We start from the raw sequence: 26,233 nt of genomic DNA on the forward strand, positions 1-26,233 counted from the left end.
ATGCCTCCAATAGCATTCAATCTAAAATAATGAAACAAAGTGACATACGGTAGCCTCCTATTATTACTTACAAAATTTTCTGGTATCGAAGTGTTACTTGTCTCTGTAGGTCAGACCTCTTTAACGATGGATCAGGACCACTCAAACTTTTGGGTCCCATTGGTTCGGAAATTGGGTAACAATATTTAAATTTTGTTTGAACAAAAAAGGGTAATTACAATATGCTTTCACCAACCTACAACCACTTTTGAAAAAATATTATAGTTTACTAATCATATTTACCTTTCGCTTTGCATCTTAATCAATACCCATGCACTTTATAGAGCAACTAGTCAAAAACTGAAAAAACATCAGTCATCATTGGATTCCCATATCTTAGCTCGCAGTAGGCTTTTCTTAAATGTCTTTTGGACAAATAGAATATATCTTTTAGTACCTTATATACTTTCACCATATTTCTGCAATAGCTTCGATTTCTCAAAACCATAAAAGCCAGAGTTTGTCCTCTGCTATCCTGTAAATTTGTAATCTACCACCCTCACCAGCCCTCTGCTTTGATAGAGAGAGAGAGAGAGAGAGAGAGAGAGAGCGAGGGAGAGAAAAGGATATACGGGGTAGCGTACAAAAAAGAGAGGAAGTGAAGGCTAAATCAGAACAAAGTCATTCATTACCTTTGTCTACTGGTAATCTCAAGGAACTTGAACTGTCTCCGTCTTTCTTTTTCTGCATATTGGAAGCAACACAAGGTAAAGAAAAGAAGAAGCTGAACAGATTTGGGGGTGAGTTCATTCTTGAAGACTCACTGCGAGAGAGAAAGACGCCACAAATGCTGATAAAAGAAACCATCAACAAAAGAAAAAACTTCTTCCATAAAACCCTTCAAAACCTCAAATCCTTCTTCCTTGGAGGTTACCAAAAGCTACCCAAATCTCTTTCTTTTAACCCCTTTTCTTGTGCAAGTGGAAAACTGAAAAATTACAAAGGAGATCACTACTACACTGATTTCTATGACGAATGGGAGTCACATCTAGACAAACTGAGTAAGAGAGATGGCAATGATACTACAGCATCAAAAGATGTAATGAAGGAAGAGAATACAAGTGGTGGAAACATCATATTTCCAGAACCGAGTCCGGTCAAGACCAAGCAAGAAGGTGGATTGAAGGAAAAGAAGAAGATAGGAGGTTCCAATCTGGGAAAAGTAAAAGAATCAAATGCACAGAAGATGAATTCAGGGGGTTATGCTTTAGCGCAAAAGATGAAGGAATTGGAGATAATGGATGCAGGGGATGTGGAACAAGTTTTGGATATAGAAGAGGCACTCCACTACTATTCTCGCCTTAAAAGCCCTGTCTATGTTGACATTGTTGATAAGTTCTTCATGGATATGTATTCAGAATCCACCATTCCTGCAGCACCTGTCAACATCAACCATTCGAAACGGAGATTTGGCTCATTTAGATTGTAGACAGCACTAGCAGCTTAGCAAGTTCTTTGCATATGGATCTGTTCCATGTCTCTATTTCTTCACCTTCTTTGTTAATGTTTGCCTGCATTATCGTTTCCAAATTCCTGGTTTGTCAGTCTTCTTTCTTCTCATCTTGATTGTTTTATGCTCTTTTTTTTTTTTTTTTTTTTTTTGTCTTATTCACATCAAAAATTGGATTACAGCCATCTTTCTGCCAGAGGCCATGTTTCGGTCCATAAGATGGTCTTTTTCTCTTTTTTGTTTATTTATGTATATATGTATCCTTTTTATGAAGATACTTGAATGCAGCATACATTTGCCATAGGCTGAAACAAAAATAAATTCTTCTATTTCAATCCAAGCTTTTTCACACTGTCAGCATAATAATTATGAACTCAGGTTAATCAAATGATCAAATTATATGAACATCAATACCATTTTTTAATGTCTTGTTGAACAAGTATCAATTAAAGTACTCGTTTTCTAGATGCTTTAAAGCTATGATATTACAGCAAAAACCAATTCTAGTAAACATCATTTTCCGCTACTTTAGAGGCTACAGTTTTGTTAAATCCCTTCAACCCCCATCCTCCTCTCCCTTATACCACTTTTGAACAATTAAGCCTATCTGATCTATAGGAGCTGTCATTGCTTGGAGGTTTGCTAGCTTCATCATTGCCAAGGAATAGTCTCGTCGGAATAAGGAGGATCTGAAGCATTTGACCCATAGGAGCTGTCAATACTTGGAGGTTTGCTAGCTTCATCATTGCGAAGGGAAAGTCTCATTGGAATAAGTAGGCATCCGAAGCATGTGCTCTAACCCACATCCCAGTTTTTGCTACTGCCATCAGCTGCTGATCAGCATGGAGGATCCCTTTACGTTGCAGAAGGACGCCGAAATAAAAGGTGCCAAAATTTGAACCAGGTCTGTCATAGCTCATAGCCATTTCTGGCTCTTCATTGTGGCCCATTAATGTAGGAAGGTGATGCACACGTCTAAAGGAAAACCAGAAGAAAATTTATGTCTAATAGCAGCAAATATTACTCTAAATCTAACAAGAAGCACAAGAAAATGAATTCCTATAATTGAAGAAAGACAGTTCTAAGCAAAAAATTGAACCGAAAATGAGCATCAAACTCACATATTGCTGAATAGAATTTTACAAAATCCCAGATACAACTAAACTGAGTTTCTCTATGGTATTTAACAGAAAAGGAATCATATCGAATTCTCGGGAAACCAAGAAGATATAGTTAAAAACCCTTAAACCCCTCTGATGATTCACAATTCACAAAGAAAACACGGTGCAAAAGAAGAAAATCGAGTATATATTTTTGTTTCTCTAGAAGGAGCTTAAAACTCAGACAGAGTGATTGATCCACAAACACAGCATTCTATCAACAGAACGAATCTACTTAATACAACACTCACAATCATCAGATATGTTCATCATTCATTTTATACACTAGTATGAGGTATAGTAAACGAACCAAAGAGACTGACGGTTTCTCTTGCATTGAATATATGATTATCAAAGAGTTCGGAAAAAGCTTAACGATTTCATTAGCACACCAGTACATATACACAAAGTGGTTACAAGATATAAGTACATACAAACCAGATACAACGAACGACTAAACACGGGGTTGTTACAAGATAACATACACGTGAGATGGGTTATGTCTCCTTATTGAATCCCCTTGAAGCAAAGGAGGCAAGGATCTTGGACAAATTATCATAAGGAGGAGGAAACTCCTCTGTTGCAAGGTCGGTGAAAGCAATTATACTGTCTTCTACCAGTATATAACTAGAAAGGCCACCACCAGCCTGAAATTCATAGACCCAGAAAAACTTCATTTTCATGTGTTTATATATGCAATAGAACTATCTATGTAAAAGGGAATGGGGTTTGTTTATTACCAGTGCAACACTATCTCTCGCCGCCAGAACAACATTATCTGCACAAGAGACTTTTTCTCAGAATTGATTCCTTTAAAGGAAATCCAATAGAACAGAGGCATCACATCCCTTCATAAGCAACACAAAATAAATATTTGAGAGAGATAAATAACCCAGATAAAACCAATATGAAATCCAACAAACTCACTTAGGAATCATTTTCAAAACCAAGAAATAACAAGAAAGACGACCATGGAGAAAAGTTGGACGAGAGCTGAAGAAAAGTTGGTGGAGAAAATTACCTTGGCTTTTGGGAATGGTAGAAATCGAATTTTAAGTGGATAAAATTCGTATAATAGAGCATCTGGTACTTCATGGAGAAGAAAACAGAGCGATGGATCGCTCATGATCAACTCCAACTTAAACCCAGAAGTTTTGCTTAACTCTTGGTTGTAAAGTACTTGTTCTTCAAGAAATTGAAAAACTTCATCTCAAACCCAGAAGTGGTGCTTAACTCATTGTTGGTTGTAAAGCATTTGTTCTTCAAGAAATTGAAAATGTAAAGAATGGTGATCAGAGGCTTCCATGTTCTCAAAAAATCCATTTCAAAGATTTTGCAAAATGTCGACTCTCTCTCTGTTCTATCTATTCTACTTTACTGAGTTTCTTTCTGAACAGGGAAGCTGGCGGGAAACGATGAGTTAAATAACGGAAATGCCCTTGTCAGTAGGAGTCTATAATTGGTAGTAGCTTAAACTGAAAACGATGAGTCCGACGGGCAAGCCCGTGGTATAGGCCCGGGTTTTTAAAAGCTGAGCCCAACTTACTAGCCCCAGCCGAAGACAAGACAATTTTCAAACTTGAAGCAGTGTAAGCGACCTGCATTTGGCAAGGAGAAGACATTTTTTTTTTTTTTTTTTAAATTCTGCTATGTAATTCCCATTCTGTTAGGTGTTATAGCATATCACAATTTGTTATTTATTGTTAAATTATATTCTTAGAATTAACTTTGACGACATAAATTACAATATTAACATGATTTTACAAAATAAACAAACATGTAGATTAAAAAAGATATCCAAGAAAACAAACACGCAGAATAAAAGAGATATCCAAGAAACTTTAATCTGTATATGCTGCTAAAGAATACAAGTACATTATGACAATAAAATGACCAATTCCCCTGGAAAACAAGCACATCCAGTCCCACTGCTCTTTCATAATCAAATTACAAAATTAATATCTATACAAAAGCATGCCAGTGGCTTGTGAATCCCATATAATTAATATGTAAAAATAAAAAAAAAATGGCCAAATTTCAAACTGTATCAATATCCAGAAGAGGATACAAGAACATTGTGTTCCTTTAAACGCTTCTGAAAATGAGCCAAACGATTTTGAAGTTGCAGGATGCCTGCAGCCTTCTGGGATAGAATGGCATTCAATCTAGTAACATAGTTATCAAGCTGATTCCCTGGTTGGTCTGCTTCAACCAATAGATTCATCTCCTGTAAAGAAAATTACAGCACAAGCAAAAAATGTCATATATGTATGCATCGACTTCTTTCTTTTTTCTCCAAGAAAGAGAAGAGAGAGGGTTTAAATCAGGTTGTGCAGTGTTTTGGAAAATGGTTCAATTTGACACGTAGAATCTAAGGAATCCCATCATATAACAGCCTCTTCCATGCCAATGCAAACAATATAGTGAACAGGGTTATGCCATTTGGAAGCTAGTTTAAAAAGTTGTAATTACTTACCTCCCTAACAATATTCATTGTGTCTTCCACTTGTTTCCGATGAGCATTTACAAGATCCTCCTCTTCCTGGAGACATACAATGCAAGCATTACATGGATAATATATACCAGTTATTTTTACAAAATATCCTACATAGTTTATAGTATTAATTGATCGGGCAACTTGGAAACAAATTATTGACACTGCTAAATTATCCTAATGTAATTATATCTGTCATGGCCCCACAATGCATTGCATCTTATTAAGTAATTGACACACCATTGTGCCAAGTGAATTTTGTTAGTCTTCCAAATTAAAAATAAACATTCTCTACATGTATTTACCTGCAAAAGGGCATTTAAATCATCATCTGAATGTGAATTTCTAGAATCAACTTTTGGCAGATCCTTCCAATTTGTCTGTCCATTGGGTCTCCGAAATTTGCCCTCGGCCATCGATATATTATATGGGTCTTGCTTCCCATTCTTCTTCCATAATGGTTTTGCCTGCTGCTCATAGGGCTCTTCTGATGCATCAAAGTCTTCTCGTTCAACTTGTTCAGGCCATGTATCAGTTATGTCATCCTCAAAGGTGGAGCCGGTTGGTAAAACTGATGATAAGGGTACAGTTGTTGATTCCTTAAGGTTTAAGGTTGGAGGTAATATATCCTTCTTAAGGTTGTTTCCTTTTGAGAGACTCTTCACTCTGTATTTTAATTTTCATAGTAACACATCCAGAAAGAGTGAGATGAAAGGTAAACAAAACTAATATCACAAAATTTTGCTAGTATAGTAATGCTTTTCACCTGTCTGCGTATCTCAAGGTGTTGAGAGTATGTTCACATGATCCAGAGCTTGGTGATATGCACGATATCATAACAGTGCGTGAGTCACCAACAAATGAATCCCTAAGAACTTCAGTTAACTTACTGCCTCTGAATGGAATATGTCCTTGGTCATTGTCAAGAGCTCTTATGCATTCCTTTAATGCAAGTAAACTCTTATTGATTTCGGCACCTTCCATTCTGCATTTTTATTTTCAAAACAGATTAGCTTTAAAAAAAAAAAAAAAAAAAAGGAATAAAAGAAAAGATGTTAAATACATAGAAAGGAAAAGTACATTAAACTATAACCGATATTTAGCTAATTGAAACATAAACCTCAGCACTTGAATCTCCTTAGGCACCTTGTTTTGGTTTATCAAGTTACAGGCAAAAATAAATAAAAATAAAAGAAAAAATTCAAAGGCTACAAGCTTCACTGTTATTTGGATACTAGTCTATGTGCTCTGAACTCTTAGATAGTGTTCTACAACACCAACCTTCAGTTCCAACATCAAACACAGTAAATTCCTTTTTATTTCACAATTATCTCATCAATCATCAATGATGTCTCCGAAAAGTAAAATCAGCCATCTCAACTTATTGGAAAGATAGTGGAACAAAATGAAGATATCCAATGTAAACCATGATGAATAGTGACTCCAGGTGATGTACAAACAGTATACCTATGATAAATAACATCCTACTGCTTAGAAATGTTGTCAATTGTTAAAATATAGAGTAGATATGAGGGATACGTACCTTGTCTGTTTATCATTATCTGTTGTATCAGCACCTCGTTCACTTCCAGCAAGATCGATGAAGGAGAGTTTGCCAACAACTCGGGGAGGCTTTGATTCACTGCCATCAGCTGACCTCTTTATAGCAAGCTGAAGTATGGCATGTGAGCGGGAGGATTCTTCATTTGCACCAGTAGTGCCCGTACTTCTAGTGGCACTACCCTTCTCAATTAGATCCTTAATTGTCTCTACGTCAGATACTCTGTATTCTTGCAAACCCACAATGCAAACTTGCTGCCTTCCATCCTCTCTCATGCAAAGTTTTCTGCAGAGGTAGAGATTTCAAACTCTTAGGGAATCTTAATGCTGCAAACACCAGATGAGGCTTACGAGAATAACTTACTTTCGATCATTGAGAAGATCAAAAAGCTTCCCACCATATATCTCAAAGAAGCTCACAAACAACTGAAATCCCTGGTTGCGGTAGGTGTGGTGCATCAACCTCAATATGTCTCGAGATGCTTTCAATGGCAACGGTTTCATAGTATAAGTTTTTCCACTTCCTGAATGGACAAACAAAGGTAAGTACAACATAAAGCTTCTGATCCCATAAAGTTGATATAGCAATGATCTATTGTCTCTAGGAAGCCTGAGAGGGATCGTAAACCAATGCCCAGTAAAATGTGCTGTCAACTTTTCTTTAGATATTAGTAATTTCAGAGGTCCATTTTGACACAAAATAGTGAAGTATCACATAAAGAACAAGAAAATCACAATTACCAAGAAGATACAAATTCACACAATTTTTTTCTGGTGATACATGTTCATGTTAGTAAAAGGAAAAGGAGCTTCTTCAAATTAGTTATGTGCATTGATTGACTAAAAGATATTATATTTAGAGTAGTTGAAAGATAATAAATTGTCAGTAAATTGAGATAGAAATAAATGTCTCAGAACATGTAAATCAGGGTAAGCTATTCACGAACAATTCATTGTCTGTTCGGAAAACAAAAATCTGACTGAAACACACATGTACATAATGATCAAAGGATTTACCTGTTTGTCCATATGCAAAACAAGTTGCTTTTGTGCGTTGAAAAATTATTGGAACTATGGGCTCCACAGTCTCACGATATACCTAAATTAAGAAGAAAATATAAAACGATCGGAACTATAATCAAATGCATATAAGAATATGAGCTATATTTTCTGCTATTCATCTAAATGCAGGATATACCTCATCATTTGAGACCTCCTCGTTCAGCACTGCATCAAAAACAAATTCATGTTTTTCTATATATTCTGTTAGGTCAACCTGCAGCACATTGAGATAAGATTAGATACATAAAACACCTAAATAAACAAAACAAGGTAAGATAACAAAAGAAAATCATATAAAATCATAGACCAATTAAACCAATAATAAGACAATCACATAAAACTAAATTTGAAAAGATATCACAAGAATCAGCATAAACAATGCTGATTTTTGAGTGCTATTTTAATCATCCTATGAAGAAGAAGATGTTTTAAAAGTGGTCTCGCTGAAGTATTGAGAACGTCCTGCATGCATCATATTTACCTTCAGCTTAGTCTCATGAACCGTTAGAGTATTGGAAAGAGTTTCTATGATATCTTCCTCATTCTTAGCTAACTCCTTTTTGTTAAGTGGTCTCTTGCGTACCTGCACTCAAACCATCAATATTTGATATTAAAATCAAAAGTCAATAGAGGTCTATTGCATTGACTGCAAACATAATTTTTCTCATCCAAGTCAAGGCACCAGAATATACAAAATTTACAAGCTACAAATTAGCAACTGCCACTCATTAGCAGCATTGCAATTCACTTAGGTACAAAATCACTAGGTAAGTGCCAAGAAGGCACTGCAAAGAAACAGAAAGAACATACCACAACTTTGATCTTAGCTACAGAACTGGCTTTCTCTTTGTCAGTAGCGAAACTCTTAAGGAGGTTGTTTTCTGGCAAACCACGGGCTCTGCCTGTTTGTTTGTTGTTAGAAATGTATGGCTCAGAATCATCAAAGCTTCTTCCTCGAACAGGTTGGTAAAGAGAAGTACCATCATAGAGGCTCGAGACTGGCATCTGTCCACAAGGCAGACAACTCAGCAGCTTAATTATGCTATCCAAAATAATTACTTATTTTAAGAACTTAAGAAAATAAAATTCAGACCATCTCTTACTAATTTCCAATTTCACATAGTTAACAACTTGAAAGCACATCAATCTATGCTTGCCTACTTTCTACTATATAGCTAAGCCAATTGGTAATTGAAGATAAATATCTTGCGGTCATCATACTTTTCTGGACTTGGACAGTTAAAGCGAAGAAGAAGAAAGAAAAACATTTTTGCACTTAATGTAATTTAACAACGGAGTGCCTTTAAATATCAAGGTTTCAAGGACCAATATGGCAGAAATCTATCTCAGACAACAAAAGGTACTGATCCAATCATCCAATAAGTTCAAAACATCAAGATTTCCACAAGCAGAATTACAACCGAAGTTCATCAAAATCAAAAGCTACCAACAATGGGCATCCATCCAAACATACATGTCATACATACCAAAACCCAAACGGCAAGATGTTAATTTTGCCTTATTCTTGAAATGGCCAAAGACCCACCTCAGGAAGAAGCTCAGTGTCGAAAGAATGCAGATCCAAAAGCCCAGGACTGAACTCACTGGGTGAGTCGTCGCCGTTCTTCCTTCTTGAATTGCTTGGAGGCGTAGAGGGCTCCACGTAAAACTCATTGTAGCCCCTCTGCGCAGTCCGATACATTCTAGACCCCTGCCCTCCACCGCCGCCACCATAGAAACCAAAATCCTGCTTTCAATTCAACCATCAAAGTAGAAGAGTCAAACAACTAAAATGCGAAATTATGACATCAGATCTACAGAGATCAGAACAACAAGCATTGTAGTAAAAAAAATCATCTGGGTCCATGAGTAATGGGAATCACCAAAATCATTTGAAAAAAAAAATTTTAATGGAAACAGATGACGAAAACAAAACCGCATTACAATACAATGTACCTAATTCTTTTTATTTTTATTTTTTACTTTCCCATTTCAGTGTCATCGGTTAACTGGGCATTCAATGGGACAGTAAAAAGGACAAAATGGGAAAGACGAAAACCTGAAGAGAAGGAGGTGGAGGACCAGAAGCGTTGGAGGAATGAAGATGCTGAAGACCAGCCGACTGCAACCATTTTCCATTGGAGGAAGCCTCCAAGAAATTGTCGGAGTATTGGCGCTGGTGGTGAACCACCCCAGTCGCACCAGATCTCTGGCCATGCCTGCCCAACCCGTTCATCGTCTCCTTCTCCAAAGAAACTCCAATTGAAAATCTCAATCACAACCTCCCAGAAAAAGCTTGGATCGAGCTTCACTCTCTGTCTTTCTCTTCAAGCTCTCTTTCTCTCTCTCTCTCTCTCTCTCTCTCTCTCTCTATCAGATATTAATGCAAAGAAAGCTCTCTCTCACACACTGAAGCTTGTCTCAGACTTTTTCTATTATTTTTTAAAAAAAAAAAAAATTTAATATTTAAAATTTTTTTAAATGTGGCTTTTTTCTTTTTTTGAACACAAAAGCTGAGAGAGAGAGAGAGAAAGAGAGAGCCAGAAACTGTGTAAGGGAGGACTGCAGTAGTTGTTGTTTGTTGGCTTGAGTAAACCCAAAGATACAGGAGGATAGAGTGATGCTTTGAATTTTAAAAGGGCCAAAAAAAAAAGTTTTCGACACGTGTGAAGGGATCTTAATCACGTGCGAGTGCGGGGGTGTAAGATTAAAATTGAGGAAGTAAACGACGACGAAGAGTGTTTTTGGGTCCCACCTGCATTTTGAACTAGGCCTATCAATCCCCCACGGTACCACGTGGTGGGGTCCCTTGGGTTTTTATTTCTAATTTATTTTCATGGGTTGCGCGCTTGGACTTGGTATTCAAAATTCTCAGCGGCAACGTGTCGCGATGTGAGAACGTGGAAATGTGGGAGCCGCTCAATGGAGATCCAACGGTGGAGTTTGAAATGTACGGCAATCCTAGCGGCGTTGTTGGAAAGTAGGTTGTAGGGCGGGGCCATCTCGTTCTAGACGGCGCACTGACCTTTTCTCAATTTTTGTGGTGGTGGTAATGGTGGCTGTGTGACATCTTCGTTTTAGTCTTGGATATCTAACGGATCTGGCCCAATATAAGGCCATTGGACTTGGAGTTTGGGTCGAGTCCGCGGTCCAGTATTGCTAAGGTTGACTCATCGAAGACCAAAACATAGTTTTTTTTTTTTTTTTAAATACAAAAATTAAAAAAAAAAAAAAAAGAACATAGAGTTGTAATTTTAGTTTATTTTTTTTAATAGAAAATATTTTAGTTTGTTTGTAAATCTAACTGAGTTTGAGAGTAAAAATACTTTCTTCTGGCTAGTAGGACTCCAAATTGGTGTATTAACTCAAACCATTTCTTTTCTTATTATCGGTGTTTGAATATTGAAATGTTGAATTGTGATTGTATATGAAAAAGTAAATAAAGCAGTTTGCAATAAAAAAAAAATAATAATAATAATAATAATAGTCACCTATGTAAGCTAAATATTTCTTTGAATAATATCATATAGCAATTTGTGTATGACTATGGATGAACTAGTAGAGGGCATTTACCTTTTATAATATATGGGCTCTAGCTGCTTGGAATTTTCATTAGAAATACGTATAATTATTTTTCTTTGAGTCTTCCTATTGGTTCTTGCCTTTATCCTCTTATTAGTTGATCAGTAGATATCTAGAGCAAAATTTAGTTGTAATTGATCGATCCGGACCAACTATCAAGGGATTATTAACCTTATTTAGGGGATAATTGAAGTTTTATAGATAATTAAGCGAAGTTCTCAAAGAAATCATAATCCACCACATACTTCAAAATTCAAAGCTAGGAATTGGATATGCACGCACATACAATGGTCTTGCAGTGCAGTGCCAACCGTCAGATCTTTTTGTTGGTTGAGACTAGAAGTTCTATAATACAAGACCCTAATGATAATTTTAATCTGAGTCATCAAGAAGATCTGACGGTTGGCATTGGAAAGTCCGTAAATAATTTAATCCTATCCGTAGACTCATGTAATTTAATTCGTGGATAATTAATTCATCAAGGTGATCAATAAAATTTTAAGATAGACTAAACAAAATCTTGAAAAACCGCCAAATATTACATAACTAACCCATACTACATTCCTCTATCTCTATTCAACAACCAAATTTACTTCTGTTTTAACAGATTCTAATCTACTTTGTTTTCAGTTAATCAATATATATATATATATATATAAACATTGGATTTCACTTCTAATCTCTCTGCTCCTTAATCTCTGTTTAAAGCCGATCAGGATGGCTGAAATTAGCAGCGTCGCGGAAATCTCAGATGCCAAGAAGATGGAAATGAAACTCGAACAAGCTCAAAAGCTGATCGGCGGGACTATCATCGAAGTCAGCACACCTGAACAAGCCAATCTCGCCGAAGCCGCCGGTGCTTGCGCCGTCATGGTATCGGAGCCGCCGGCTCAAGATAGACCCGGCATTTTACGCATGCCAAATCCTTTCCTCATCAAAGATATCAAGAAGGCCGTAACGATTCCAGTCATGGCAAGGTGCAGAATCGGACACGTGGCGGAAGCCCAGATACTCGAAGCCATCGGAGTCGATTTCATCGACGAGAGCGAATCTCTGACAGTGGTGGACAAAGAAAACCCCATCGACAAGCAAAATTTTCAAACCCCTTTTATCTGCGGGAGTCGAAGTCTTGGAGAGGCATTGATGAATATAAGGAAAGGCGCTTCAATGATCAGGATTCAGGGTGATTTACTGAGCTCCGGTGACATTTCCGATACGGTGAAGAATGTGAGATCGTTAACGAAGGCCATCGGGAATCTGAAAAGAACTTTGGATGACAACGAAGTGATCGGTTTTTCGAAGAAATTGGTGGGTTCTTTCGAAATCTTCGAAGAGGCTCTGCTAACGAAGAAAATGGGTAGGCTTCACGTCGTGCAATTCGCCGCCGGTGGGATTGTGACCCCGGCCGATGCATCGCTGCTGATGCAAATGGGCTGCGACGGAGTCTTTGTGGGCTCGGAGATTTTTCAGTCTTCGGATAGGAGGAAGTGGGAAAAACGTCTCTGCGGCATCGTTCAGGCTGTTAAGCAATACAAAGATCCATTTGTGCTGGTCGAATCGAGCTCTAGATTTTAACGTTTAATGTTTTCGATTCGGTATTTTTCTTATTTCTTTGAACGCAAAAGCTTAAAAGGCTAGAACAACATTTGTTAAAGCCCAATATTAAAAGGGTTCGATCCACGTACAGTTTTTGGGTTGGGTCCAGTCAATGTTTGTCGTTTTGTTAGTGTTTGTTGACTTACTGACGACCAAGACATACTTTGAATAAAGGCATTCACCTTTCTAAGTAGAACCTTAAAAATGAAAAGAAACTTTGAACCAGTGTTTTCTTTTTATGTTGTTGTTAAAAAGAAAAACAAAAACAAAACAAAAAAGGAAAGATTATGATAGAAGATACGGTTGTTATCAACCTAAGATTGATTAGATCATTCACAAAATGTCAAAGGCCAATACATTTTTGGTACATTATTATAGGTAGTAAAAATTATCTGGTATATCTTAATTAATCATTGTTGGTTCTCTCAGAAAAAGTAAAAATCATGCAGTTTTGAAAAAATTATCTTCTGTATAAAATTTGAACTCTTTTTAGCCAATTTTATACCAACTCATCAAATTTATTAAGCTGCATCAACACTTTGCAACTATTGCAGAAAAACATATTTTTACGTGATTGAACTTTCTGTTTGAGTGTTTCCATTGGTGAATAGGCACCTAAGAGCAATCTCATAAGCTGCAAAAATAGCCCCATTTACCACAAATGCTCTTGTAACAGCAGTTCCTAATCCTCTCCACAGCACATTATATCCTTCCTCCTCGACGCTCTTCCTAAAACAATCAGCAATCCCTTTGTATTTCAGAGGACCATTTGGAGATTGAGCTTGTAACCTGGTTTTTACAACATCCAATGGATAGCAACAAACCCAACTGGCAACACCTGCCAGCCCTCCTGCTAGCAACATTGTCTGGAGGCTCTCTTGCCCACTCTTTCTGCACCCTGGATGAAGCTGCTCTCTCACGTACTCATATGTCCAAAAGTAGAATCCATGACACGGTGCATCTCTCATCGTGGTTATGGTTAGACCTCGGTATATTCCTCTCAAACCTTCGGCTTTGAATATGCTCTTGGCAACACTTACAGGGCCTTTATGAGAATCAGTTTGATGAAGTTTTGGATTGGTATTCTTCAATTGAAGTCGAATTTTAACAAGCTCTACGGGACTGAGGATTAGACTCTGTATAGCACCTGTACCAAATCCTCCTAAAGCAACACCTTTATAGGAAGGAGGGTCACTTAGTGGAACGGATGTGTCAAATGCTCGAGAGAGAACGGCATATATCTGGAATACCATAGCGTTCTGTAATGTGAAAAATAAATTTGTTAGCATGGCCTATGAAAAAAACTAAGTTCCAATTCGAAAACTGAAATTCTAAAATGTTGAAACTATTGGAAAACATTATAATATCATAAATGAATTGCATGATTGATATCTGGGTTACAATCTCTTCAATTCTTAGGCGGAGCTAATATGCAAGCTAGACCATGTCGATTTCAAGTTTTGCACCTAAAAGACTGATTATCTAATAAGCTATTTACTGAAAAATGAAAGTTTGATCATTTTTAATTTTTTTTTGGTGGAGTGTAAAGATCCTGAAATTAATTGTGTGATATTTTACGAACCCAATTCCAATCTGAGCTTCAGGTCTAGATTTCTATGGTACAACTGGTTAGGAAAAATAAACACTTTCAGGACCAAAGAAGGTTGATGATAGGTTCAGCTCGATTGGGAAGACTTTCTATTGGTTAAATGTTGATAAGATTTTCAACCTCTTTCATACGAAACTGAGAATGACCCTTCATTGAAAACCCTTAAATGCCACCTTACAACCCTGCTACTCTAATAGATACTATTACTATTAAACCAAAGGCATTAAAGATTGTACCTACCTTATGATCATTGATCAACCAAGCATACAAACAAACTAAATGAATAATACAGAATTTCAATCAATTATTAATCCTACCTACTAGTTAAAATAAGTGAAAAAGGAAAAAATGATAGAATGAAAGAAAGAATGAAAAAAGACCTGAAAAGTGACAGATGCCAAAGGAGCAGTCATGCCTCTGTAGAGAGCAGAAGGTCCTTCAGCAGAGATGACATTACGAAGGATGGTGAAAGCAGAACCAGTTTTGGAGTGCTGTTGGCGGATACGAAGGGTATCGAGTGGATAACCAGAGATGATACCAGCTATGCCTCCAAACCCACCAGCTACGAATTCTCTTCCCCAACTGCTCGCAAGAAACTCTGGCCAGAAATCCATTATCCTCCTTGTCCCATTCCCCAAATTCAACTCAGATTTCTCGCCTAACTTTCTTTCTTTTGATGAATATTATGTAGTATATATATATATATATAATAGAAAGTACAGCTAATATATAATCCTTTTTGCTTAATTCATTAGGACGTATTCCAAGTGAGTATAGGATTGATCATATATCTACTTTATAAATACCTTCAAATTTTCCTTTTGGGGTGTCTCTGTTGTTGTTTTTTTTTTTTCTCCCCTCCAAATCTCTAAAACCAAACAAGAAAACAAGTTTATTTCTAATCAAGAAAACAAAGTGCTACAAACTAGTCTATCCGGATTTTCCAAAAACTAACACCACCATACAAAACGTTTGTTTCCTCCTTCGGTCACTCTCCGTCCAATATTTTGATCGGTTTTTGGTTGGAAAAGTAAAAAGCAGAAACACACATGAGTGCAGAGAGACACAAAACAGAGGGATCCCAAATCCTAAATTAACGGACAACAATGTTTCTTTCAAACAGAGGACCGAAACAAAAGCCACCGGTTACTATTTTGTAAGGAAACGGCCAACGTCCCCTTCCTAAGTGGAATTAAAAGTGCCACGTGGACCAATCAAAACCTCCCAAAAAGTCTAGAGTGCTCTAATCCTAGTGTAAACCAACTTTCTTTATAGGCTTAAAAAAAATAATTGAGATGGGTTTTTTTAATTTCTTTCTTTTTTTTTTTTTTTTTTTTTTTTTGGGCCTTTTCGGCAATAACATGTGAAACTCTGAACAACTTGGCTGTGCTGTTTGTGTCTTGACGTGGCGATGGTGGGTTGGATTTTGGTGTTGGAATTTGCAAAGTACACGTCTGTTTGGTAGATCCACCTCACCTCTCCGTCCATTGGGAACATATTAACACAATTCTGGAATTTAAAAAAAAAAAAAAAAAAAAAAAAGGTTATATCGGCAACTTTACTTTTGCCAAAGTTTTTTCTACTAAGTAAATTGTGCTCTTTTTGTCTTCATATAATAATAATGTGTAAGACATTACGTACACAACTTTAATCAATTTTTTTGAAATTTTGTATGTTGTCCTTTTTGGTAAGTTGTAGATAACTCTTTGACACGCAAGAGATATAGTTTAATCGGATCAATTGTATTTTGATGGGCTTAAAAACAAATATCTTTGTTTGCAAGGATTAAATTCATGATGTAATTTATGATTTTAAATTTTAAACAAGATATCAAGTACTGCTCAAATGGCACTTTATTTGGGCAGCTAGAATTTTCATATGTGGTTCATGAGGTATCATATTCGGCAATGGCATCTCATATCAATTAGCAAAAAATAAACTTATACCAAAGCCCTATTAAAAAAGAAGAGATAACTCTTTTTCTTGAGCTTTTTGTGCAAGTTGTTCTCTTTGTACAAATCCATCCCAAAAAAGAGCATATTACTTATCAAGGAGAGGAGTCCTGTTTCCCTCGTAATCAAAAGACAAGCTCCGAGTAGCCTTAGAAGTTACAACGATTTGCAAGGTGGGGGGATTTCTTTATTTATTTATTTTTGGTTTCTAATCAAAGTTGGAGCATTAATTGACATTCTAAAATGTAACATTTGTTAAAGGGTTAATTTTTAAATCGTTGGAAACGTCAATTAACTCATAAAATCCCCTAATTAATCCTACTAGAGAGTTACTCATCCCCTAGTAAAAGCAAGGCATTGTTGAATTAAATATGTTATAAAAACAGAGAGAAATGGCAGAGAGATTTAGTGAAGAAGGACAGAAAAGGCAAAGGCAAAAAGTGATGGGAAGTCAGATTAAAATAAGGAAGGTAATGTGTTGGTGGTTGGTAATAATAATGGTAATGGTGGGGATGATGGATAACGGGGTGCGTGAATGTAATGCTCAGTGGATATCGTATTTTGAGTGTGCATGGGAATGTTATCTGGTGGAAGGAGCGATTCAACAGCTACTCTGCCTTACTGACTGCATGAAGCGCTGCACTTGGAGAACCCGCAAATGCAAAGCTGGTACGTTTACTTTCATACGCAACTTTCACTTCCTAAGAATACAAATATACTATACATTTATATTTTAACTTATATATAATCATTGAAATTTATTTAATGTTCTTGTTATGTTTTATTTGATAGATCCCAAATATTTGAAACATCAAAGAAAGCCACCAAAAGAATGCCCTCCTGAATTCCCAAAAGGTTTTAACTGCCCCTAGAAGGAGACGAAGAAGAGAGTTATGATTCACGAACGACGAGACACTTGTGAATCGGCTGTGCTGGTTGCCCTGTCTCACTAGTCTACCACACGATACATTACAATTATTGAAGCAATATCATATATCTCATCTCTACTCTCCTTTCCCATGATTGTCAGAAATAAATATCTTCCTATAAAGAGTTATATACCATAAACTTCCTTCTTGTTCGTATCTCCTGTCTCCTAATTTAAATTTGTTTTGTTTATTTCTGTTGAAGTAGAAATTTTTGAAAACTTAACAATCAAGTTATATTTCATGAGGTGGAACATTAATATTTTAGGAAACACATTTATGAACGCACAACGAAAGGGTTGTATAGAATGGGTGAAAACAAAACATCCAACTTCGTTTATTAAGTCTTACACACTAACATCGACTTAAAAAAGCAAACAGCAAATTTGCTCACAAACAGAAGCATCACAATAGAGGATCTCATAAGTAATGTTTTGATAGGTACAGCTCAACAATCATATTTTTGCATTCGGATTAAGCTTTGAAAACCCCTCATTTCTTTCCACTCTTCTTAAGCCCAGAACCTCCAAAGGATCCCTTCTGTTGTGCCTTGGCTTTAAGCTCCTTCAGTGCCTGCTCATCACAACAATCACGATCAAATTACTGGTTCTCGAACACTCATAAGGAAAAACTACATATAGAGAGGAACAGAACATGTCTCACCTTCTCTTCTTCCTTCTTCTTCTGAATGTTAGCCATATCAACCTGTGTACAGAAAGTGGATCCAATTAAAAATATGTTCAAATCGCTTCAAATGGATAGGTCAACCAGCCTTACGAAAGAGCAACGTTATGACTAAAATATGCTTCAGCATAAGCAACAAAACAACAAACTGACAAATCAATCGCTGGAAATTAGAAAACCTTAGAACGACTGGGCTTTTTAGCAACTTATAAAACATTTGTGTTGCAATCATTCAGAAATTCCAAAAGAAAAACAGCGAATAGCCTAAAAGAATTAGGTTTCAGAAGGTGGCACCTAAAACAATAAAGATGTTTCATTTATTGCCTAAAACTTTAACCATGTTTCAAGCTAATAATCAAGAGCTGAAAAAACAAGTCTCAACTCAATAAACAAGTTCCAAGCAGTGATTAAGCAACAAAGAGGCAGGATTCTGCATGACCAACCCAGTTGAGTTAGCAAGACAGGATTCTGCATGACCAACCCAGTTGAGTTAGCAAGCATACATTTGCCCCGGTAATAATCAAAAGGGCAAAACCTAAAAATACACCTTTGTCAAAGTGAAAAAAAAAAAAAAAAAAAAAACCCCTACTACTAAATAGATCCTGATCGTCTTCTTCATTCCCCGTTTTCACTAATATAACAGAAAGTACAAGAAAATAGAACTTCAAAAGAATCCCAGAACTAATTCAGTATCAACCCAGATAATAAAATTACTCCCAAACTATGTTCTTTATCTCATCACTAGTAAAATCCATACGATTAAAAACCACATATATAAATAACTTAAAAAAGAAAAAAGAATTCAACATACGCTAAAATTAGAGATCAATAAAATACCTCGTCGTATTCTTTCTTGTCAGCCTTTGGTTGCTTGAGAGGCTTTGCCTTTCCACCTGCAAGATCGAAATTTTAATGAAAATTCCGATTTAAATTTTCCAAAACCTCAACAGATATTAAGAAGGTAGCTAGGGCTTACAATTTCTTCTTTCAGACTAACAAATAATAGAAATTGACAACAGATACATGAAAATCTAAGGTTGATGGACAAAAAGATTGTACCTTGCTTGGACGACATGGCTCTAAGTTGGGATTGAGGGCTAGGGCTTGGTCCTGCTCCGAATCGCAGAACGAAACGAAAAATTCCCCAAGAAACCCAACCCTAACACGCAACGCAATAAACAAACAATCTTTCCAATTGGTCGCTTGCAGGTCAAAGGACTATATAAAGTAAAGAAAAATGAAGATTCGCCTACTTCCATGTGCTACTCACGTGATTATCCTTTTTATTACACCAAAAAAAAAATATATATATATATATATATATATATACATATATAAAGGTTATATACTTGTTAAAAAAATAAATATATATCTATATAAACTTTTTATATTTTTGCAGAACTGACAGAATTTGGAAGTTTCATTTTTCTGCTCTATAAAAACACAATTCAATTCAAGTACTATCTTTCCAAAATCAAACAACTATATTATTTTTTTTATGATAAATTGGCATCTTAAATGCAAATAAACATGGAATTAATAATTTATGGCAAGGTGCCAACTCGCAACAAAATTAAATTAATATGAAAAATCATAAAACAATAATTTAATTTTATAATAATCATCTAATAAATTACAAAATGAAATATAAAAAAGTGATAGGAAATAATAATTATAATAATAATAATAATATTCCCCTTGAAGAATTATTCGAATATGGGGAACTTTCTTGCTTGCTACTAACGCAACTCTCATAGCATCTTGAATTCTTCAATTCAGTCCAAAAAAAGAAAAACTTCATTTAAAAAAAAAAAATTTCGTAGTTTTATACAATTCTTATAACGCAGACTGCCCAATCCTGCATAATAGTGGCAATGTTTAGTTTGAAGTCTTTTCATCTTCTCTTTCCATCCAAACATGTCTTTTCATCTTCTCTAAAAAATGTACTACCTTGCATTTTTGCTTTAAATAAAGTGATTTTTCCGGACATGTTTTCCGGTAAATCTCACTCCAACTGTCCCTAAATTTAGTACATGTTAGATTTATTACAAAAGCTTTCAGTCTATCATTACAAAAGCTTTCAGTCTATCATTTATAATCGTGTTGAATTTACAAGTAAATATAATAATAAACAAACTGGTTCAAAAAGTACACAAAAAATCACTGCATTTTCATGCATTCTTGAGTCCTTGACAACAATATCTACCTTGCATCCATAACTGATATTGTAACATCATTCATGGAGCAATTATCTGATTTTTTTGCAGATACTTCTACTTCTTTCCTAACTGTATCTATGAAATATGCTGGTTGTTTTGGTGCAGGAAGTAGAAGAGTATCATTTGAAAGCATGGAAACAACATCAGTCATGGTTGGCCTTTCTGTTGCTCGGTCTTGTACGCACAATAGCCCAACATGGATGCATCTGAGCACTTCACTAGCAGCCCATGGTTCAATCATTTTGGGGTCTACTAGCTCAAAAACTCTGCCTTCATTCCACAGCTTCCACGCCTGGAAAAATCCCGGTTGCATATTCATTGTCAACCGTTGAAGTTTGATTAATTTGTACATAAAAATTGAAGGATTTGGTGATTGTCAAGGAATTAACAAACTTACATATCCAATAAGGTTGAGAGGATCTTCTGAATCATAATGGCTGTTATTCTTCTTCCCACTTATGATCTCTAGTACTATGACTCCAAAGCTGAATACATCAGTTTTTATTGATACAATTCCTCTCATTGCATACTCAGGAGGCATATAACCACTGAAACAGAATTTGCAAGGGATATAAGCATTTGAAAAGTCAGAGACACATAAGCATGCTACCAGTTAGAACAGAATTGTCTATTATTATTTGCTTGTAGATGTAAATAAGATACTTACTAAGTTCCAACAACTCTCTGTGTATTTTCTTCACATTCATTCAATGCAAACATCCGAGCCATGCCAAAATCAGATATTTTTGGATTCATCTCCTCATCAAGTAAAATGTTGCTTGTTTTTAAATCCCGATGAATCACTTTCAATCTTGAATATTTATGTAGATAAACTAGTCCTTGAGTAACACCTTCAATAATGCTGTAGCGTTTCTTCCAGTGAAGCACACTCTTTTCATAAGAATCTGGGTCAAAATAAAAGTTCAAGCAACTTAGCAAGGAATTGATCAGTACTAACAAAAGGAGTAAAGTGAAGCAACATGCGAATTCGCTGCTAATATAGTGGACATACTGAAGAGTAAGGAATCTAAGCTTTTATTAGGCATGTACTCATAGATCAATATTTTTTCTTCCCCTTGAATGCAAAACCCCAAAAGCCTCACAAGATTAGTGTGCTGGAGTTTTCCAATCAGTAAAGCTTCATTCTTGAACTCCACTAGCCCTTGTCCTGAACTTCTTGAAAGCCTCTTTATTGCTACTTCTTGCCCATCTCGTAATTTTCCCTGAAACTAGTTTCTGATTAGCCATTGTTATACACATAATTTGTAATGTCAAGGTCTACCTTATAAACTGCTCCAAATCCGCCTTCTCCCAGCTTATTTTCTGTTGAGAAAATGTTTGTAGCAGCAACAAGGCTTTCAAAACTAAATATACGCAATTCATTGCTCATCTTCCCATCCTTCTGGCTTTTGCTCACTTGGCCAAGTTCATGTAGTAGCATGTTTTCTTCAACTCTCTGTAAGCGCTTACTTTTTGCCTTACATTTTTTCCATAGAACATAGCATGATGAGAGCAACAAGGGAATAATTGCGGTTCCTCCTACCAAAATCATGAGCCATATCCACCACATTTGCACTGCATTAACAAATAACTTCCATTTTCATTATTTATAGAGCTGATCCATGACCTCTAACAACTTAAATTTTTGCGGAAAAATGCTAATCTAACAATATTGTTTTCATTCAGATTATGACTATTATTTTCCTTCTTATTCATTTGGTATCAGTCATTGTTTTGACTGCTTCTGCCAATAAAATCAATCAGAGGCATTAAAACTTCGTTATTCAATACACTAGCTTGTCACATGCCCATGTCTAAGGTAATATTACATGATATTCAATGCTGGTAAACTGTTTGAAGAAGAAGAAAAAACCTAAAAAACATTCAGTTTCATCTTTATGCTCTTTTGGAATGCCATAATTTACCAATGAATTAACTGGTGCAGGGTTTCAAGCAAGATTTGGAGAAATGAAAGTTTTACAAATCAAATTCATACATTCACTGCCTTAAACTACAGTTGCCATGCATTAATTATTTATTTGTTTGCTTTAATGATTTCAACTCATACATTACCTGAGGATTCAAGGATGTATATCTCTTTTAAAGTGCTCAAATTACTCTCTGTAAAGCTTGAGTCTTTGGTCCAAATCTCACAGCCAGTGCCATTGTCATTTGCAGAAGCATAAGCAACACAAGAACAATTTTTCAAGCATCTTTCCCAACAATCAGTGATGGAAAGATTGTCATTATGAAACCTAAATCCATCCCGAGACATTACTCCCATTTTCAACACAAATTTATCATGATAACTCCTGCAATCCGGAAGCTTTTGCTCAACACAACCAACTCTCAAGGAAGAAGAGGAAGAATCAAAGCATGAAACTTCTGTAAAGAGGGAATCCATACCAAAACCCTTGAGCTGGCCCTCTGCATTTACAGTGAGCCTTGGGAAAATGGTGATTTCTTTATCAACGGAATAATCAAAGTATGCTTCTTTCTCATTTGATGTGTAGCTAAAGTTGTACTTGTAATAATAACAAAACTCATGTGACATGTTGAAACACCCGTTTTGCCAAACACCACTTGTCCAATATGTGCTTCCTTGCCACCAAATAACCATTTGGTTTATACCACTGGGGTCCATACCAAGAGTAAATGATCCTGATGCTGGAAACCCATCAGTCCTCCAAGATGTTAGAGTCCGATTAAGCCCAGTTTTTCTGTCAAACCCCAGTTTCATTTTGGGCAAAAGTGTATCAGTAGGATAGTCAAAGCTTTGCCACAAGTCCCTCTTCACAGACCCATCAGGATTCAATTCATGTAGTACAAAATTACCGCTATCAAGTAGAACAGCACTTGCATTGATGGCTGTTTGAACCGTATACAGTAATACACAATCTCCCAACTTGCGGGAAATGATCTTAAAGTTACCAAAACGATCAATTGTGAGAATTCCTGAATTTCCAAGAATTGGGTTGTTCCGGTTGGCAACCCATACTGGCTTCTCATTAGCTCTATTATAAGATACTCCTAAATAAGAATTATTTGCAGCGTCAAGCTGGAAAAATCCTAACCTGAATATCCCAGAAGCGGAGAACAATTGCCTCCCATGTTTGAGCTCTTGGCCTTGTGCTAATGTGTCTGTTTGGCAGTAAGAAGGATCCACAAAGAGTACGCAGAAGGAAAAACAGAGAAGAAGTAGGTTTCCTTTTATGCTCGCCATTAATGACAAGTTTAGGGGCCTGAAGTCTGTAATTTCATTGTTAAATGTCAAAGGGAAAATGGTGCAACAAGGCAAGCTAAGCTAATCCTGATGTCCAAGGGTTCCTGATTCTTTGACTTGTATTCCGTATGACATGTTTGACTTGCAAGGCTGTTACTGACATTTTAGAAAAAATATCTTCGTGTTCGTGTTTTCTCTTGAGACATTTTAGAATGGCCAAAACGCTGTCGTCATCATTCATTAGTTATTTGTAATAATCCTACCAAAAAATGAAAATAAAAGGTCGTAATCTGCTTCGAGAAGTGTAGAAACAAGCATCTTCTTTGCGCTTTCGCATCAGATTTATTGAATGTTCACAATACCCATTTGTAAATTTCACGAACCACTATTAATTCCTCTACGTATCCAAATAATTGACCAAAAACAGACCCCATATTTCAAAGAAATATAGATACATATATTTGTTGGTTTTCCCAGCGTATTATATATATATATATATATATCTTGTCAGAATAAATTATTTTAACTATAGCTTGGGCATTGCTTTCAGATGAATAAGTCCAAAACTCTAATTTGGGATAGTGATTAACATTTTAAACGGTAAAGAATGTTCATCAGAAGAAATTATTAACCACAATCTTTATTATCTTCTTTATTATCAAGAAGAATGTGATATATATACAAGCAGTGAAAGTATATTAGGAGGTTATATAATCCAACCTCCCTTACCTACTAAAAATGCAAATCTATCTGCGGCCAATGGCTTTTGGAACCAGCGGCAAAGTGGTTTCTGCTTGAAAAGTTACCTTTGGGTTTTGTGTTAACTTTTTATTTGTTTACTTATACTAACTTAGATCAATAGATTCTGGTCTTTCTTGAAAAAAAAAAAAAAAAATTAAATAAATAAATAAAAACCTTTTTCTTCTTTTTAGGAAACTGTAGCTGGTTTCTGAAAACAATGGACGCTGTTACATTATATTGTGGAACACAGTAATGAACAAAAAATCCCTCGTCATTTAATAAAAGTTTAATTAAGTCGTACTATAATATGTTTGCATCTCTGGGGCAGTTAGTAAAATCATAGTTCATCAAATTCTATTTAATTAGCAAAATCCCAAAACCAATGAGCAAATCAACAATCAAGTGCAAGAAAGACAAGTGGGCGGTAGTTGTAAAGCCAAATAAAGACAGTAACTTCATGGTGAAGAATGACACAGACATGTGTATATTATATAAGTGGCATTGCGAGGAGTGAGGTGTCGATCGATAGGCCCAATGTTGTGGAGGAGGAAAGCGAAAAAGCCCATATGAATATTTAGTGTCTTGGGTTTCTCAGTCCAACTTTTTGCAGCAAACACTCGACACATTGAAGGTTAGGTCTGAGCATCTGCCATAGATCGGCAGTTACAATACATTTTCAGTCTTTCTTGTAAAACACATCCAACTACTATTTATTAATTACAGCAGTAATACCTCCTCTCTCTATCTCTATTTTGAGTATCTTTCCACCTTCTCAATGCTAAGCCTCTTTCTTTTCCAACATGATCCCTCCTCTTCTTCTCTGTCAATCATGGTATGCTCTCTTTCTTTCTCTCTCTTTCTTAATCCATCATTAAAAAAAACACGTTTTCTGAACATAATATTATATGAAAAGAGCTTGATGAGCTAATATATATGTATGTATGTGTGTATGTATATATGTTGTGGTTGCAGTCTGTAATGCCATTGATGGTTAGGTCAGTGTTGAGGATGGTGAGGGCACTGGTGGGTCAACCAGCTTCTACTTTCACAACCTTGCTTTACTACAGTGATCTCCTCCCTAGAAATCTTAACTTAGAGCGTTTGGTTCGACATGAACATTTGGACCCCGATAACTATTTGTTCCATTTCCTCATCAATGTCCTCAGATGTTTCTGGTAGCTAGCTATCATTATCATTTTCCACCACCTAATACCATTAATTCCCTTGTATCATATATCTTTTATCCTTTTTTTTTTTTAATTGGATTTGGAGAAAAAATTGAAAGAAACAGAGAAACCATCTCTGTCTCAGATAATAGTCTTTTTTATTTAGCATTAATTTGTGAAGCATTATTGTTTTTTGTTTTTTTTTTTTTTCCGACTTTCCAAGGAACCAAAAATACAGTAGCAGTAGTAATGTATTGAAATGACATTTTGTTTCAGAGTATGAAATGGAAATCTGCTATTTGTGGAAAATTTAAGAAGAAAGCAGGCTAGCTCTTACGGTTAAGGTAATATTTAGTATATATATACATATTCAGCTAGATTGTATGCATACGTTATTTGTGTCAGTGACTCACTGAAATCTACCTAGTCCAGTAATCATAAACTCTTGGGTTTGTAAGTTAAATAACTAAACTGGTTCTGTACATCTATATTCTGACTTTCTGAGATGCGAAAATAGGAGCATCATCCATTCATTTTGCTTTCGTTTTTGTTGTTGGTTTTTGTATTTTTGGGTAAGAGGGGCATGATCCATTCTTAAAATTAACTAGGCTTAGTGAGACGGCAAGGACCAGGTCGTAAAAGTCAAACTAGAATGCAGATCGCATGAACTAGGAATGGACTATATATTGTATGGATCTTAATTGGGCCCTGTGAATATGAAACTGGGTCAACATAAGCTTATTTTGGGATGGTCCATATTCATCCTTACA

At 35.9% G+C, this 26,233-nt stretch overlaps 5 protein-coding genes and 3 long non-coding RNA genes across 9 annotated transcripts; 4 read left to right on the plus strand and 4 right to left on the minus strand.

Moving 5' to 3' along the window:
• Window positions 1-367: 367 nt before the first annotated feature.
• Window positions 368-4,715, plus strand: LOC132805136 (uncharacterized). Its single transcript, XM_060820000.1, has one exon. The coding sequence runs from the start codon at window positions 827-829 to the stop codon at window positions 1,466-1,468; it is 642 nt and encodes a 213-aa protein (XP_060675983.1). The 5' UTR covers window positions 368-826; the 3' UTR covers window positions 1,469-4,715.
• Window positions 4,469-10,365, minus strand: LOC107404717 (kinesin-like protein KIN-13B). Its single transcript, XM_016011712.4, has 12 exons — window positions 9,825-10,365; window positions 9,312-9,512; window positions 8,576-8,770; window positions 8,247-8,348; window positions 7,902-7,979; window positions 7,721-7,802; window positions 7,068-7,227; window positions 6,687-6,989; window positions 5,910-6,128; window positions 5,449-5,809; window positions 5,126-5,191; window positions 4,469-4,876 (listed from the first exon to the last, which is right to left on the minus strand). Exons 1-12 carry the CDS (start codon window positions 9,999-10,001, stop codon window positions 4,697-4,699), a joined length of 2,124 nt encoding a protein of 707 aa, XP_015867198.3. The 5' UTR covers window positions 10,002-10,365; the 3' UTR covers window positions 4,469-4,696.
• A 1,434-nt stretch (window positions 10,366-11,799) lies between these two features.
• Window positions 11,800-13,248, plus strand: LOC107404983 (pyridoxal 5'-phosphate synthase-like subunit PDX1.2). The gene has a single exon (XM_016011999.4). It carries the CDS (start codon window positions 12,065-12,067, stop codon window positions 12,920-12,922), a length of 858 nt encoding a protein of 285 aa, XP_015867485.2. The 5' UTR covers window positions 11,800-12,064; the 3' UTR covers window positions 12,923-13,248.
• Window positions 13,249-13,440: 192 nt separating this feature from the next.
• LOC107404833 (mitochondrial arginine transporter BAC2) lies at window positions 13,441-15,803 on the minus strand. Its single transcript, XM_016011837.4, has 2 exons — window positions 14,933-15,803; window positions 13,441-14,202 (listed from the first exon to the last, which is right to left on the minus strand). Exons 1-2 carry the CDS (start codon window positions 15,164-15,166, stop codon window positions 13,510-13,512), a joined length of 927 nt encoding a protein of 308 aa, XP_015867323.2. The 5' UTR covers window positions 15,167-15,803; the 3' UTR covers window positions 13,441-13,509.
• Window positions 15,804-16,177: 374 nt separating this feature from the next.
• Window positions 16,178-17,848, plus strand: LOC107404782 (uncharacterized). Its single transcript, XR_001580471.4, has 2 exons — window positions 16,178-17,173; window positions 17,297-17,848. It is a non-coding gene; the product is annotated as an uncharacterized LOC107404782 (long non-coding RNA).
• On the minus strand, window positions 17,744-19,313 carry LOC107404778 (uncharacterized). The gene is made up of 4 exons (XR_001580470.4): window positions 19,174-19,313; window positions 18,952-19,007; window positions 18,094-18,135; window positions 17,744-18,003 (listed from the first exon to the last, which is right to left on the minus strand). It is a non-coding gene; the product is annotated as an uncharacterized LOC107404778 (long non-coding RNA).
• Window positions 19,314-20,181: 868 nt separating this feature from the next.
• On the minus strand, window positions 20,182-23,754 carry LOC107404756 (G-type lectin S-receptor-like serine/threonine-protein kinase CES101). Of its 2 annotated transcripts, none has more exons than XM_016011752.4 (6): window positions 22,407-23,754; window positions 21,616-21,908; window positions 21,346-21,562; window positions 21,001-21,238; window positions 20,731-20,881; window positions 20,182-20,625 (listed from the first exon to the last, which is right to left on the minus strand). In XM_016011752.4, exons 1-6 carry the CDS (start codon window positions 23,554-23,556, stop codon window positions 20,317-20,319), a joined length of 2,358 nt encoding a protein of 785 aa, XP_015867238.3. In that variant the 5' UTR covers window positions 23,557-23,754; the 3' UTR covers window positions 20,182-20,316. The 2 variants fall into 2 exon arrangements, with proteins under 2 accessions (XP_015867238.3, XP_015867246.3); XM_016011760.4 differs by having other exon boundaries at window positions 21,346-21,556; window positions 22,407-23,753.
• A 1,071-nt stretch (window positions 23,755-24,825) lies between these two features.
• On the plus strand, window positions 24,826-26,005 carry LOC107405015 (uncharacterized). The gene is made up of 3 exons (XR_001580483.4): window positions 24,826-25,129; window positions 25,270-25,472; window positions 25,740-26,005. It is a non-coding gene; the product is annotated as an uncharacterized LOC107405015 (long non-coding RNA).
• The last annotated feature ends 228 nt before the right edge of the window (window positions 26,006-26,233 follow it).

This window comes from Ziziphus jujuba, chromosome 1 (genome assembly GCF_031755915.1).
Source record: "Ziziphus jujuba cultivar Dongzao chromosome 1, ASM3175591v1".
In the NCBI taxonomy this organism is placed as follows: domain Eukaryota; kingdom Viridiplantae; phylum Streptophyta; class Magnoliopsida; order Rosales; family Rhamnaceae; genus Ziziphus; species Ziziphus jujuba.